The sequence below is a fragment of the Paroedura picta genome, chromosome 7 (genome assembly GCF_049243985.1).
Source record: "Paroedura picta isolate Pp20150507F chromosome 7, Ppicta_v3.0, whole genome shotgun sequence".
In the NCBI taxonomy this organism is placed as follows: Eukaryota; Metazoa; Chordata; class Lepidosauria; order Squamata; family Gekkonidae; genus Paroedura; species Paroedura picta.
In genome coordinates, this window is record NC_135375.1 from 19513756 (window position 1) to 19530366 (window position 16611).

Consider the following 16611-nt stretch of genomic DNA (forward strand, 5'->3'; position numbering starts at 1 on the left):
TATACTCCACTGAAGTCCTCCTCAGGCTCCATCCCCTTGTCTCCAAGGATTTCCCAACCTGGATCTGGCGACCTTACACCCCGCTGATGGCTGAGGGGAACCTGCCAAGCCTAGAAGGTATACTCAAAAGGATGGTTGGTAGTCATCTTTATTTTTAAAGAAAAACAAGATGGAGCCTAGGGTTGGGTTCTGTCAAGTCATTTCCAACTCAAGGTGACTTTCTGAACAAAGGCCCACCATCCAACTCTGTCTACAATCAATTCCTTAAGTTTCTGTAAGGTCAATCCACATATGTCTGTGTCTCTATCCATCCATCTTGTTCTTTGTCTGCCTCTTCTTCTACTTCTTTCAATCTTAACAAGCATAATTTATTTTTTCTAATCCATCATTTGCCCGTAGTAACTGACCAAAGTATGAGAATTTTGGTTTACAGCTCATGACCTCAAGAGAGCAGTTGGGCTGAATTCGGTCCAGAGTAGATCGATTTGTTCATTCTGCAGTCCATGGTATTTTCAGTTATCATCTCCAGGTCCATAATTCAAAGGCATCTATCTTCTGTCTCTCACCCTTCCTTAGACTAGGGTTGCCAAGTGTTAAAAGGGCAAGATTTGAGGCATGGAGCCTGGGGAGGGCAGGAGGTGTAAAAATGTACCAGCTCCCAGATTTCATTACTTAAAAGTAAGTAGAATTTATAAGCAGAATAATCAATAGGGCTCTGAAAAGGAAAAAAAAACAGTGCTGTCCCTTTAATAGAGGCTTATTTATTTATTATATTTATATTTATATACCGCCCTCCCTGGGGGCTCAGGGTGGTATATAACATATGTATATCCAGGTGCATTTATTTGTAGCAAGGAGGTAAATTATAGTACCTGATAACACCCACTTAACCCTCTATTTGGAAATAGGACTTCCCCCCCCCTCCAGAATGTTGTCATATGCAGTTATGAGAAATTTACAGCCAGTATATTTCCCTTTATAACTCAACAACCAAAAGGAATACAGATTTTAAAATAAAAAATAAAAAAATAAAGTTGGGGGCTAGTACATTGCTATAATAGGTATTGCAACACTGGCAACATATAAGTATTACAGGGGAGGGGGTGAATTCTCAGAAAAAGCTCTCCAGATGTATTTGGAAAATGGCTGCCCCAGGAACTGAGCAAAGGAAAAATGGCCTCCATAGAGGCAAGAACTGGCAGAAATTCACAGCTTCTCATCCACACAATGTCTGAAGTCACTTCGTCTGCAGCCTTTCCAAAACAATTTGGGAATTATCTCAACAAAGCAGGAGGACTATCTGGAAAGAGCACAACTGCATCTGAATGTTCTGAAAACACAACCGCTGACATCCGTCTGTCAAGAAGCCAAGGTGGAGCAATCCCTCTGTGTAGAAACGGTCGAAGTTGAAAATGGAGTTTATCTGTGTAATTCCGTTCAAACAAAGCCAGTTCAAGCAAACAAACAACACTATAGGCCTGTGAATGTAAGTAGCCAAAGACTGTGAAATTTCACAGAAATACCTACATCTAAACTCTTGATAATCCCAAACTTCCATGTGGCACAGCTGCTGGGCTGTAGCCTGCTGTGGATGGGATCCTCAATGGGAGAATCCACATTCCCTTAGCTGCTGTAGAGTGTCAACAGTTCCTGTTGCGTGTCAGGCCTGTGTGGACAGGCCCGACAGTGGCCCAGAGGGGACAAAAAATTCCCCAGTCAGCTTCACAGTTTTTTGCTGCACCATGGACAAACCAGGGCATTTTTATTTCTTTTGCAGGAAGTTGAGATTGCATTCTACGCAAACCCACCTTCCTGCAAAATAACCGCTCCCCAACCCATTCTGCCATTGCTGTTTCCCAGGGGGATACACCTGGGGTCCCGCTGAAATGTGTCCTCCAAGGACTACAGTTTCCATGAGCCCCTGCAAGCACATACAGAGTGTGTGCTAGCAGGGGCTCATGGGAGTTGTAGTCCCTGAACATCTGGAGAGCTACAGTTTGGCCTCCCCTTCTAGAGGCTGTCTCCCAAAATGGCCATTTTCTCCATGTGAATTGATTTCTGATGTCTGGAGCGAGGTTCTAATTCTGGGAGACTTCCCAGCTATCACCTGGAGTTGAGAATTGTAGAGCATTGTTCTCATATTAAAAATCATATATTGGAAGCTCCCCTTGTGAAATGCTATTTGGAAAAAGGTCATTCTTCAGAAGACTTGAAGTTTGTTGGCCTTAATATTGTTGTTGTTAGGTGTGAAGTCATGTCTGACCCATCGCAACCCCATGGACAATGATCCTCCAGGCCTTCCTGTCCTCTACCATTCTCCGGGGTCCATTTAAGTTCTCTGTCGTCCCCTTCTTCTTTTGCCCTCCATCGCTCCCAGCATCGCTCTTCTCCAGGGAGTCCTTCCTTCTCATGAGGTGGCCAAAGTATTTGAGTTTCATCTTCAGGATCTGGCCTTCTAAGGAGCAGTCAGGGCTGATCTCCTCTAGGACTGACCGTTTTGTTCGCCTTGCAGTCCAAGGGACTTGCAAGAGTCTTCTCCAGCACCAGAGTTCAAAAGCCTCAATTCTTTGACGCTCGGCCTTCCTTATGGTCCAACTTTCGCAGCCATACATTGCAACTGGGAAGACCATTGCCTTGACTAGACACACTTTTGTTGGCTGGGTGATGTCCTTAAATACATGGCCTTAATGTATTTAACTTTAAACCCTTTGAAAAACTGGATATAGAGTAAAAGGCTGCTGCAGAAAGAGGGAGACTTCATCCATAGTTTAAAAGCTCTAGCTCCTATAGGCTTAAACAATGAATGGGATCTTTCTTCTTTTTTATGACTTTTAAGTCTATACTGGTATCTTTAAGTTCAGATGATTGTACCTCTGTAATATAGGCTTCCTCAGCTTTAAGTAGTTGCGCCTCTGCATTTATGGCTCAGTTTACTATCCTTTGTAAGTTGTACAGAATCAGCTCATGTTTCTCTTTGTATGAATTGCAAACACCTGTTCAGACTTTTGAATGCATTTGTGCACACATCTTGATTCAACATTGTGTGCTCCAAGAAAATGCTTGCGCGTTCACAGGGAAACACAGACGCACAAAGAAACCTGTGTTGTGAGTATAATAGGGACTTGCATAAAATTGTATTTTGAATATGTGGTCAAAAATGAATTTTCAGAGTAAAATGTTTTAGTTTTTTTTATGCATTATAGAAATATTTCTGATGAAGAATCAGGTTGAAATTGACTCTATCTGGGAAGCTACTTGGGGAAATTTTGTTCATATATATATTATTTAAATAATTTTTATATTTTCCCTCCAATGATTCAGGTAATTTTTGGAACGATCCAAGCCAAATTGTCTATCCCTGATTCGGGTTCTTTTCAAGCCCATCCAAGATGAATCACTCCTCCCAGTGATTCGGCCACAATTCAGCCAGTTTAAAGATAGGGTGAAAGGTGGGGAGAGAGCATTCCAAACAGATCTGTCATGATCAGCTGCTTGGGGTGCCCTTTAAATGCTTCTCCCCTAGGTCTTCTTAGGCATCGAAGAGTGGGCTGGGGGAGACATTTAAAAGGTGTGCCAAGCAGATATTCATGAGAGATCAGCTGCTTGGCATGCCCTTTAAATGCCTCTTGCCCTCCATCCTTCTCAGGCACTACCAGGAAGATGGCGGCAAGGGGTGTACCAAGCAGCTGATCTGTCCAAATCAATTCAGGCGAAACAAGGCCAGCAAAGTGCAGTTGCCTAAGGACCACCCTCTTAACTTAAACTATTAAAAATGGCACACAAGAGAGTTTAGAATTTGCAAAAATATATAAGATATTTTGTTCAACATAGGGGGGTGATCGTTAGATAAAATCAAGGGTAAAATGTCTTAGGTGGATTAAATATAACTCTGAGGTGAACCTATTATAAACTCCAGTACATATGCTTCTAACAAGTCAGAGTTCTTTTCACAAATTCTTAGAATCTTTGAGATGAAAGGCTTTGATTTCAGTGTTTCCTCAGCACTCCACTCTGCTTTCTTGAGTTTAACTGACTCTTCAGATTTCAGAAGGCAGGGATATACTACCAAGTACCCAGATTTCTTCTCTTAAATGCACCAGAGATCACTCCAGTCTTTGAGCTATCTCCCTTTCCAACAGGACAAGGCATCACTTCTCTCACTATAATATCTATCCCTTTTCATAGCCTGAATAGAGGTCTTCACTTATCCTCCCAGTCCTGCTTGCCAACCTTCCCAGTCCTCAGTCAGGGCTATACTTCTCTTCAGCAGTCAGTTCCCAAGTCTTTATACTCAACTCACACCAACCCATCAAATCCCTTTGAGCAGCCTGTCACTCAAGACTCTCTGGCTCTGTGAGGCATTAACCCTTCACAGACCTTCACACAGCACTTATGAGCCTTTGCAGCACAGTTCGTCACAACTCTCCCCTCAAGTGAATGGCCCTTGTGCAAAAATCTGCAAAAATTTCCCCACCATCACTACCACTAGGGAAAGAGGGAGGCCTAAACCCAGATACATGTAGGTACACCCAGGCTGCTGCCACAAACCACTTGCAATACCTGCCCTGCCCCAAACTCTTTAATGGATTAAGTGTTTAAACAAATGGCTTTAGGAGGACACAGCTCAGATAACAGAAAGTCCCACAGGCTGGTAAGAGCACTGCCCCCACAGCTGCTGACCTTTTCTCAGTATTGGTTTTTTTTTAAAGAAGCAGCTGGAGCCTGTTTAAGAGTTAATGCAAGACAGATGTTTGTATGCGTTTCTGTTTACACTGCAGTCCTTGCTCCATGCTCCTTGCTGCTTACAATGGTTTCCCCTGTGGATTGTCCTAATGTAATATATTCTGAAATAGCATCAACACTCCGTTTCTTGTTCGTTCTTCTCATTCTATGTTGCTCACGATTCTACAAGCTTCCACAACATCCCCTCTCAAGTTTTCTTTTTTCTTTTCTTTTCTTGCTAAACTAAAGAGCCGCCGTTTCGACTCCTGAGCCTCTTTTTGCACAAAAGGCGTGTGGCTCCTTAGAACAAGATGAGCTCTGTGTTTCCCATTGCTCCCGTTTCTCCCCCCACCATCACCACCACTACCACTAAGAGCCAGGCCTGTAGCCGAGTGGAAAGAGATTGTAAGCCACTTTGAGACTCCTTCAGGTAGAGAAAGCGGCATATAAGAACCAACTCTTCTTCTTCTTCATTAATATCAGGGTTCTCTCAGCCTCACCTCCCTCACAGGGGGTCTGTTGTGGGGAGAGGAAAGGGAAGGCAAATGTAAGCCGCTCTGAGACTCCTTCGGGGAGAGAAAAGTGGCATATAAAAACCAACTCTTCTTCTTCTTCAGTAATTTCGGAGCTCTCTCAGCCTCACCTACATCACAAGGTGTCTGTTGTGGGGAGAGGAGAGGGAAGGGGATTGTAAGCCGCTTTGAGACTCCTTTGGGTAGAGAAAAGCAGCATATAAAAACCAACTCTCTTCTTCTTCTGAATGGCAGGCCAACATTCAACAGGCATGGCTCAGTCCCATCTGCCGGATCTTTTCCACTATCGGTCAGTTTCAGTTTAAACTGACTGGATCCAGTCACCCATCTGGTTGCTTGTGGGGTGTGTGGAATCCAACCCAGTTTGCCAGACTAGAAATCCACACTCCTAACCACTACACCAAGTTGGCCGTGACAGACACAGTGTTTCTATCCACGCATGGTGCAACCGGAACAGCTGGATGGCCCTAGGCTAGTCACAGTCCTGTTAACGCTGTTTTCACATAGCAGTTCTGTCAGAGCACACTCAGCCTCACCTACCTTATACAGTATCTGTGGTGGGGAGAGTAAGGGAAGGCAATGGTGAACTGCTTTGAGACTCCTTCATGTAGAGAAAAGCAGCATATAAGAACCAGCTCTTTTTCTTATTCATAGGAGATGCAGCTTCTTTCAAACCATAAAAACAATAGCCTGTATCCCACTTGGGTTCCCCTTGTGAAAAATGCAAGGGTGGCATAGTGGTTCAGAGAACCAAACTCTCATCAGAAGAGAATTTGATTCCCCACTGCTCTTCCACAGGAAGCTTGCCGGGTGACCTTGGGCCAGTCACAGTTCTCTCAGAGCTCCCTCACCTACCTTACAAGGTGCCTGTTTTGGACAGAGGAAGGGAAAGGTAATTGTAAGCGTATTGGGACTCCTTGGGGTAGAAAAGTTGGGGTATAAGCAGGTATCAAACCCAGCTTTTCTTTCGTCCTTCCTTCCTTCCTTCCTTCCTTCTTTCCTTCCTTCCTTCCTTCCTTCCTTCCTTCCTTCCTTCCTTCCTTCCTTCTTTCCTTCTTTCTTCTCTCCCTGCCTTTGAATGATACCTGTCCCACTAAGTCCAGCACAGGCTACCAGGGGACCCCTATGGAGACATGTCCTCAAAGAAGAAGAAGGGATGTCACAAAAAGTAGGTTTCCTCTCTAGCAGCTTTTTGTGTCTTCTGTGGCGCAGAATGCTCTGGATGGACTGCTGAGATCTCTCTCTTTCTGGTTGATGAAGAGGGGGGGGGGAGTCTTCCTTTATGCAGCGCCGTGATAACCTGCTGACGAGCCATTCCTTTTTCACTCACCCCAGCCGTTCCTCTGCAGTCAGAAGAAGTGAATTTATTAGCTGCATAATTCTGCAGCGTCTCTGCCCTTAGCGGTATAGCATTAAGGGAATCAGAAAATTAGCAGCTTGGAGAGGAGAGTAACATAGCCAGCAATTTGGGGGAACGAACATAGGTTTATTACACAGAGGGAACTGTTGACATGTTAAAAGGGAGATGAATAAACTCCCCACATTTTCCCTTGAGCATTACGCTAGAGCCAAAAATGTCCCAGCCATGGAAGCATGAAACCATCTCTACATAGAGGATTGATACAGAGTGGGCATCTCCCCTATTCTGCTATAAAACAAAAATCAGAGGTGTTGTGATGATCAAAGGGAATGCAAAACCTGCACAGAGCTAAATTCAATACAAATGTGACAAAGGGGGAAATATGTATCCTTTGTTGTCAGATTCATAAACCCACCTTTCCACTCACAAGCTCAGGAAGACAAGAGATTCTCATGGCTGAGTTTGGGTCCCAGCCGAAGCAGGGATTGCGACTCCAATCTCCCTGGTTTAAGTTTAGTACTTTATCCAGGAAGGAGCAGCTGGGGCTCAGTGGCAGAGCATCTGCTTTGTATGCAGGAGGTCTGCAGTTCAATCCCTGGCATTTCCAGTTGAATGGCTCAGAGAGTAGGCGATGTGCAAGATTTCCATCTGACACCCTGGAGAGCTGCTGCCAGTCAGAGCAGACAGTGCTGATCTTGATAGATCAATAGTCTGACTCAGCAGGAAGCAGTCCAATATATTCACATATGCTACATCAAATTGGGTCTTTGATATAAGGCAAAATAGTCAAATGCTGGTATGGACTGGTCCATGTATTTGTTTTAAAAAGAAACATCGGGAGTCCTCCCTCCTCTGTTAGGTTGGTGCAGTCTTGAAACTAGTTTTGTGGATGAGTTTGGGGAGGCAGTAGTGAAGAGGCCGGGTTCAGTCCCTGGCATCTACAGTTAAAAGCACCAGGTAGGAGGTGATATGAAAATCTGAGGACCATGGGAACAGCTGCCAGTCTGTGTAGACAATGCTGAATGGACCAAGGGTCTAACTCAGGGGAAGGCAGCTTCAGGGGTGAATTATGAAGAACAGGAGAGCTGGAGTCAGGAGGGGGGAACAGTTCGTTTTTAAGGTGGTTTTAAGACTCCTGTTCATTTTCTCTGTCCATCTCCAACCATGGAGAGTTTTCTCGCGCGACGCTTTCTTTCGTAACGATCGCGGCCTCTAGTGGAGAAGGTTGGGACAGCAGCTAGGATTTCCTGATAAAGAAGCATCGATAAAGAGATCAGAATGCGAAACTAGCACATTATCTTCATCAGTGGCCTGGCAGGCATGGCTGACTCCCTCTGCCACTCCGCATCTCCCTTTAGCTGCTGGACTCTCCAGACTGCCGCTTTTGAGGATTACAATTATCAAATATGCCTTTTTTGCTAACTTATGGCCACTTCTAGTGAAGTTTTCAGGACAAGAGACTTTTAAGAGGGGGGTTGCCCTTGCCTGCCTCTGGCATTGAAACTCCGGACTTCCTTGGTGGTCTCCCTGCTTAACTTTCGTCAGGAGATCGGGCTAGCTTGGCTCATTCGGGTCAGGAGAACCAAATTCATCCAGCTTAAAAGGTGGCACTGAACTTTGTCCTGAGAGTTATTGTGACTTTATACCCGTCTTGGATTGCCACCGCAGAGAGCTTAGTTCCCTGGGGCACTATTATTATTATTATTATTATTATTATTATTATTATTATTATTATTATTATTATTATTATTATTATTATTATTATTATTATTATTATTATTATTATTAAACAGCAAGCAAATTGTCTCCGTGATCCTCCTCCTCTTCCCCCCCCCCTCCCCGCGCCTTTATTGCTCACAGAGAAGTCGGGGGTGAGTAATGAATGAAAAATCTGACTTTTCTAGCATCAACAAGCAAGGGAGAAAGGCGGGCTGCTAAAAATTACTAATGCGAGGAACCGTTGTAAAGCTCCTACAAAAGATGCGTCGATTGAATCGTTTGAAGGGATCGCACTAGATTCATCAGAGTTCAGCAGGTCTCTGGCCACTTTTAAGCTCCCCGTTTGCAGAGAATCTGGGGGGGGGGGTTAAGTGGGGGGGGGCTGCAGGCGCGCCATGGCGGAGACATAAGGAAGAAACCGGTTTTGATAGACAGGTCGCCACAGAGAAGAGACGAGTCCCTTGCACGTCTCACGACCCCATTCCACTGGCTGCGGATGGGAAAGCAGGAATTCAGCGGCGGCAAAGCGGTCGGCGAGACAGAACCGGCTGTTGCTCCCCTCTGTCCATAGACCCGTGGGGCAGCCCCCTAGGAACCGGCCATTTTTAAAAATAAATGCAAAAAAAAAAAAGATCTCCGTGCAATTAAAGTCGAGGCTCGTGCCATGGATGCGGCCAAGGCGTAGCCTCGAATCGGCTCAGGGGGGAAACGCCCGACCCGGATTTCGTGGGGAAGGACGAAAAGGAGAGAACTTTGCAAAGTTCCCGGGGCCAGAATCCCTGCGTTGGAAAAGCCCCCCAGGGGCCCTTTCAGGACCAGCGAATTGGGCGGCAGCAGAGGACGACGGACGGGGGGAAGCGCTTTCCCCAAGCGGCTCGCCTTCAGCACCCTGGACAGCTCCGAGCGCGCTCTCCGCCGCCGCCGCGCGCGCCCCCTCGCCCCACGGAAGAGCCGTCGGCGAGGGCAGAAAGGCGGCGCGCGTCAGAAGCCCGCAGCGCCTGGGCGGGGGAAGGGGGCGGCGTCCAGAGGCGCGCCTTTAAAAGACCGCGCGGGATCCGACTTCTCCTCTCCGTCCTCCGCTGCCCGCGCCGCCCCTGCAGCCGCCGGCGACCACAAGCTCAGCCTGCGTCGCTTGTTCGCTCTCCCGGCGCTCCTGTCTTCTGAGCCCAGCCTTGTTCGTCTCGCAGCCGGCGCCGGGGTTGGCTCCCTCGCGATTGCGCTCCCACCATTTGCTCCCGAAGAGAGAGACTGGCCGGCAGGGTCTCCCTTATTTCTGCCTTCGTGGCCCCCGTTGGATCTCCAGCAGCACCCGAGGAAGGACCTCCCCCCCCCCCCCCCAGCCGGAGGGTGGGTTGGATACTCCGTTCCGGGCTGTTTGGAAGAGCGGGCGGAAAGGGGGACCTCTTTTGATCTGCTTCTGTTTGGAGAGGTGGAAGGAGGGACGAAGGAAAGCTCCCCTCTACCATGGGATGGATGCCCTGTGTGAACACAGCTACTGCTCGCTGGCAGCTAGCATGAAAGAAGCAGGGGCGGGAGAGTTCCTGGATTTCTCCTCCAGCCTGTTGGAGGACAGGCAATGGGGCAACCTCAGCAACGAGTCCTTGCAAGAGCTTTCTATGAGCATCGCCAACCTGGACCGAGCGGACGGGCTCCAAGGGGCCAGCTGGATCATCCTCCGCATCCTCATCTCCATCGTCTACTCTGTGGTGTGCGCCCTCGGCCTGGTGGGCAACCTGCTGGTACTCTACCTGATGAAGAGCAAGCAGGGGTGGAAGAAGTCCTCCATCAACCTCTTTGTCACCTGCTTGGCCGTGACGGACTTCCAGTTTGTGTTGACCTTGCCCTTTTGGGCGGTGGAGAACGCCCTGGACTTCACCTGGCTCTTTGGCAAGGCCATGTGCAAGATCCTCTCCTACGTGACGGCCATGAACATGTACGCCAGCGTGTTCTTCCTCACCGCCATGAGCGTCGCCCGGTACCACTCAGTGGCTTCTGCCCTGAAGGCCAAACGTCAAGGAGGACTCTGTGGGGCCAAATGGCTCTGCATCCTCATTTGGGCGGCCGCCATCTTGGCTTCCCTCCCCCACGCCATCTTCTCGACCACCTCCACCATCTTAGACGAGGAGCTCTGCCTGATCAAGATCCCCGACAGCCAGGGGAACAACACACCATTCTGGTTAGGGCTGTACCAGTCGCAGAAGGTCCTGCTGGGTTTCGTGGCTCCGCTGGGCATCATCACCCTTAGCTACCTGCTGCTCGTCCGCTTCATCAGCGACAGGCACGTGGGCGCCAGCACCTGTGGCCCCAGCACCAAGCGCCGGTCCAAAGTGACCAAATCGGTGACCATTGTGGTGCTGACCTTCTTCCTCTGCTGGCTGCCCAACCAGGCGCTCACGGCCTGGGGTGTCCTCATCAAGCTCAACGCCCTCCACTTCAGCCATGCCTACTTCCTCTCCCAGGCGTACCTCTTCCCCATCACGGTGTGCCTGGCCCACTCCAACAGCTGCCTCAACCCCGTCTTCTACTGCCTCATGCGCAAGGAATTCCGCAAGGCCCTCAAGAAGCTGCTCTGGAGGATCACCTCACCCTCGCTGACCACCATGCGCCCTTTCACGGCCACCACCAAGCCGGAGCAGGAGGAGAAGGCCTCGCACGCCCTGGGGCCCATCCGCTCTAACCACGACTCTCCTGTAGTCGCCGGTGCTCCTGCCGTGCCGGCCACTATGTCTGACGTTATCTCTTACCCCCCGGGCGTGGTGGTGTACAGCAGCCGCTGTGACTTCTTGCCCACCGGCGGCTCGGCTGAGACTCACTGTTAGGTTTCAAGGTTGACATTTGGGAGACTGCTCCTATCCCAAGGATTGGAGGATATGTGTCTGCGCACCGGAGAGCTTGCGTGTCTTATGGAGAGCGGGATGATGGGTGTGTCGGGTTGTGTCCTTCAGTTGTTGCATTCCTGGAGGAAAGGAGAATGCACACAGGATGCTTCAGGCTGATCCTGCACTGAGCAAGGGGCTGGACTAGATGGCCTGGATGGCCCCTTCCCCCTCTAGGATTCTATCATTCTATGACTGTGCTGTAACCCAGGCACCCCAGCCGTAGCCAGGCATTTGGGAGAGAGCTCCCCAATAGCAATGCTGGCAAGGGAAGTGAGGTCAGTCAAACAGGGGAAAGAAAGGAGGTGTCCTTTCCGGATTTTCCTGGACACTTGCTTTTATTTAGGGAATTAGGCAGGAGTTTTACTCCTGGCACTATTTGCCGTGGTGGAAAGGGGAAGATGAGGTTGGAGCTATTCCTGATAGAAATTGATGCCTTTTTATATACAAGAGTCACCCTCAGATTGTCCGATTCTAGTGAGAAAGGAAATACAGGGTCAGGGATCGTGCCTGGAATAACTCTAGAAGTGTGTGTGTTTGGGGTGTGTGTGTGTGGCTTTTTTTTTGGGGGGGGGGTGTTTGATCCAACTTTGCATCCTTCCTAAGAGCAACAGGAAAGGTGCTAAGGGTGAGAACTGAAAGAGCAGAACTATGAAGTTGCCGCCCTCTGGCAGCTGGCAAAAATACCTGAAGGGAAAGTAATCCGGGGCAGCATCCTGATGCAGACCGGTCATTTTCTATGATAATATTCCATTAGCAACACTGAGGAGCCAGGAGGCTCTGAGCTGTAGTGCGGAGTGGGTAGGAGAGGAGAAGCGAAGAGGCCAGATGGCAGCTCAGATGGTAGTGCAGCTTTGGCTTCAGAGGGGCTATAAAGAAGCCAGAAACTATCTGGCTAGCCTTGGCTGTATCTAGCTGGCCTAGCAGCCTGTTTTCGAAAGAAACAGCCAGCCAGGTTCCTCTGCAGCCATACCTGCAAGGCACAGAGGAAACCGTGATTCCCTTCGTTGTTCTTTGCCAACTTGTCCCAGGCTGAACCTATTGTTCAGAGATATAGTGCCTCTGAGGATGGAGGTTCCACTAGTGCTCATAACTAATATAGCCACTGATGGATCCTTTGTTCATGAGATTGTCTAAGACCTTTTGGCAGAAAAGAAACCTGCACCCTTTTAAACAGATAAATCTCCCCCCCCCCCCCGGATTAAGTACCGAAAAATGTCTTTGCATTTTTTCTGCCCATCTGGCATTCCGAATTATGCAAAGTCCTCCTTTTTTTGTCCAAACGAAAAAGGCCGACCAGGTTTTTCATTGAAGCAGCAGGGTTTGTTGCCAAGACCCGCTTTTCTTTCCTCTACAGATCGTTTTGGGAAAACCTGATCTCTTATGTTGCTTCGATGCAAGAGCTGATCGTGCCCAACCCTCATTTACATGCTCCATGTATCCATGGGCACTCCCATGCCAATTCAACAATGGCTGATTATCATCTCACAGAACTATTAGTGAACATGCCGTGCCTGTAAAGGGACAGGAACAAAATCGTCTGGGTTGATGTTCCAGGATCAGGCACAGAGGGATGATTTGAGACGGACGGTTTTGCATTAGATATTCTGTTAAGTATCAAGAGATCAAGCCTCGTTCCTTATTAAACCGATCTGCTCTACTGTCTATTGAAGATTATTGTTTCTTTATCTGCCAGCAAACATTGCTTGAAGAGGTTCCGTCACTCTGCTGCCTGTTGTAAAGGTAGCTTGGGGATTGCCAAGGAGACTTCTGTGCTTGCAGCTCTGTATGTAAAATTGGGGGCCAGGAGGCTCCGATCTTGTTAAATCTGGAGGGACTTTGGGAGTTTCGAGAAAGGGTCAAGGGTATCGCCGCAAAGCTGCTGCCGTCAGTGGGATGATCCTAAATTTCCACTCTCCCTTACACATATTTCCCCCCCCCCCAAAAAAATAAAGTTTGAATTTAGCAAAGGACACGGAAAGGAAATGGATTTCGGGGTCTGCAGGAGGTCAAGACCTTTCAGATAATGTATAGGGAAGGGCTGTGGCTTCTTTCATGCCATCATCAAAGGATCAGGTAGCAGGTGATATGAAAAGTCTCCACCTGCACCAGGCTTTCTCAACCAAGGTTTTGCAAAACCCTGGACTTTCTTGAGAACCCTGGACTTTCTTGAGAGCCCTGGAAGGGTTTCCTGAACGGGTGAGAGTTAATTAATTTTAAAATATTTTTAAATTTTATTTATAATCAGCTTTATATACCGCCACTCCCAACATAGTTGGCTCGTGGCAGTTTACAGTCAATAAAAAGCATAAAACATCAATGACACTAAAAGCATCATAAAACATATAATAAAAACCCAACAGTAACATAGTTACAAAAATTCCAAAAATTCAGAAGATGATGAAATTAATCAATTCACTCCCTCAGCAGCTCAGTGCTCTGGCACCAATTCCCATGGTGTCACCAACAGCTAGATAAAACTCAGGTGGAGATGGTACAATAGTTCCGGACATGTCTAGCACTCTGTCCGGAAATCTAGGGGGAGGGTGGTGACCGGATCTCATAACCCTGGGCCCTGCACCCAGCATCAACCAAACACCTGGCGGGAGAGCTCCAATTTGCAGGCCCTGTGGAAGCCCGAGAGCTCCATCAGGGCCCACAGCTCTTCTTTCTTTTTAAAATTTCTTGAACATTTATTAGGTGATATAACCATATATGGTCATGTCAACCTTCCCCCAATCAAAATAGCCAATGATGGGCCTGGAGGGGGTGGGAATGGGAGGGTCCCCAGGTGGGCGAAAACACAGCTCTGCTTCCCAGGCACATTCTGCATGATTGCACCACTTCTGGGGTTGCTCTAAGCCTGAAGAATTTTTCACAGGTTTCTCTGCAATGAAAAAACGTTGGGAAAGGCTGACCTAGACCTTGGAGAGCCATTGCTGGTCTGAGTAAGCAATATTGACTTGGATTGTCCAGGGGTCGGATTTGGGTGTTCATGTGTTGCCTGAATTTACAAATTTGAAATAAATTGTGCTGGGTGGACACAGATAACATCTGCAAGTGTTTGTGGGTTTAGAGGTTCTGGGAGGGGGACCCGATTAAAAACAATTGTGTGGGGTCCATAAAAGAAGGGGAGAGGATAATTCATGGAAAACAGGGCCTATCAGCACCGGCAAGTTATGATTTGAAGGCCGTTGCCTTCAGCTGCCCAGCAGGCACTTGTTGGCTATCACACCACTGAGAGCCAGCATGGTGTTATGGTTAGTAGCGGCAGCTTCGGATCTGAAGAACTGGGTCCGATCCCCTACTCTGCTTCCATGTGCAGCCAACTGGATGACCTTGGGCCAATCACAGTTTTCTCAGAGCTCTCAGCTCCATCTATCTCACAGGGTGTTTGTTGTGGGGAGAGGAAGGGAAGATGACTGTAAGCCACTTTGAGACACATGCAGCCAGCTGGATGACCTCGGGCCAGTCACAGTTCTCTCTGAGCTCTCAGCCTCATCTGCCTCATGGGGCACATGTTGTGGGCAGAGGAAGGGAAGGCAATTGTAAGTCGCTTTGAGACACATGAAGCCTGCTGGTGACCTTGGGCCACTCACAGTTCTCTCAGGGCTCTCTCAGACCCACCTATCTCACGGGGCGTCTGTTGTGGGGAGAGGAAGGGAAGGCGATTGTTAGCCACTTTGAGACTTTTTCGGGTAGTAAAAAGCAGGGTATAAAAAACCCAAACTCTTCTCTACTCTTCGGCTGGCCCACCTGGCACCAATCAGGGACTTTTCCTCCATGGATTGGTCTCTGTAAAGAGCTGAAAGGGGGGCCGCTTCTTGGAATACCTTGAGTCTCAATACGAGAGCCAATAAATGTTATAAATGTCAGGGGCAGCCTGAGGTGGCTGGGGTGTGGGGAGAAGAGGGACTTCAATGGGCTATAATGCCATAGAGCAAGGGTAGTCAACCTGTGGTCCTCCCGATGTTCGTGGACTACAATTCCCATGAGCCCCTGCCAGCAAATGCTGGCAGGCCTCATGGGAATTGTAGTCCATTAACATCTGGAGGACCACAGGTTGACTACCCCTGCCCTAGAGTCCACCTTCCAAAACGGCCATGTTCTCCAGGGGAACTGATCACGGTGAAATCAGATCCTTCGGTAGTCAGCCAGCGGTTTCCAAGGGTGAAATCTTTCACCACAGGGACTAATGCAATATAGATGTCTTCTTTCTTCAAAAAGCGAAGCCTGGAGTAACAGACAATGTAGAGCACAAGAGGCCACGATACATGTCAACTGCGCTGAGGAGAGTTTTCTACCAGACATAATCACTACTTGTAGAAAATGTGCTATTATATGAAAAGCTCTCCTAGGAGCCGAAAGACACAGGTCATGAGAGAAAATAATTGGTACTGCCACGTAATTGCTTAAGACCTAACGTGCTTCAAAATCTTTTCAAAAGCAAAGCTCTGTTGAGCCCTTCTTTGATTCACAACGCTGTCGCTGTCTATACATTGTGTGATGATGAAAGAAATCTGATGAATCCTGACATTTACTAAGAAAAAGTGTCTATCAAGCAGCAAAGGGCCAAATGTCAGAAATGCGTGCTATTGACTAGTAAATTTCAAAGACAGCCGAATGCCTGCAATAAAAGTCATATATATTCCATACCATGGGTATAAATGTCAAAAGGAAGAAAGTAACCCTCTCTCCTACGCTGGCATAAACATTTCTGATACTTTCCTCCTGGGTCTCCCCAAGTTCTAAGAATTCTCAGTAAATATCAACATTTTCATCAGATCCCTGAAGTTTACTGTTAGCACTAAAGTGATGGCAAAGTTGAGGTTTTAAGGGAAAACATTGTTTCCTAGCCCTCGCAGAAGAAGCTTGTGGGAATGAGACCAGTGGTCCCTCTAGTCCAGCATCCTGTTTCACCCAGTGGCCAACCAGTTCCTCTGGAAATCCAACTAGATCAGTGGTTCTCAACCTTCCTAATGCCGTGACCCTTTAATACAGTTCCTCATGTTGTGGTGACCCCCAACCATTAAATTATGCAAGTGTTCTTTCACGGAAATTAAACTGAAACTTACCAATGGCAGGAAGATCCATTGTTCATGATTGTGTAAAGGTAAAGGTATCCCTTGTGCAAGCACCAGGTCATGTCTGACCCTTGGGGTGATGCCCTCTAGTGTTTTCATGGCAGACTCAATACGGGGTGGTTTTCCAGTGCCTTCCCCAGTCATTACCATTTATCCCCCAGCAAGCTGAGTACTCATTTTACCGACCCCGGAAGGATGGAAGGCTGAGTCAACCTTGAGCCGGCTGCTGGGATCGAACCCCCAGCCTCATGGGCAGAGCTTTCAGACTGCATGTCTGCTGCCTTACCACTCTGAACCACAAGAGGCTCTTCATGACT

General features: G+C 47.9%; 1 protein-coding gene across 1 annotated transcript; it reads left to right on the forward strand.

Moving 5' to 3' along the window:
- Window positions 1–8752: 8752 nt before the first annotated feature.
- On the forward strand, window positions 8753–12870 carry RXFP3 (relaxin family peptide receptor 3). The gene has a single exon (XM_077346934.1). It carries the CDS (start codon window positions 9804–9806, stop codon window positions 11151–11153), a length of 1350 nt encoding a protein of 449 aa, XP_077203049.1. The 5' UTR covers window positions 8753–9803; the 3' UTR covers window positions 11154–12870.
- Window positions 12871–16611: the final 3741 nt, after the last annotated feature.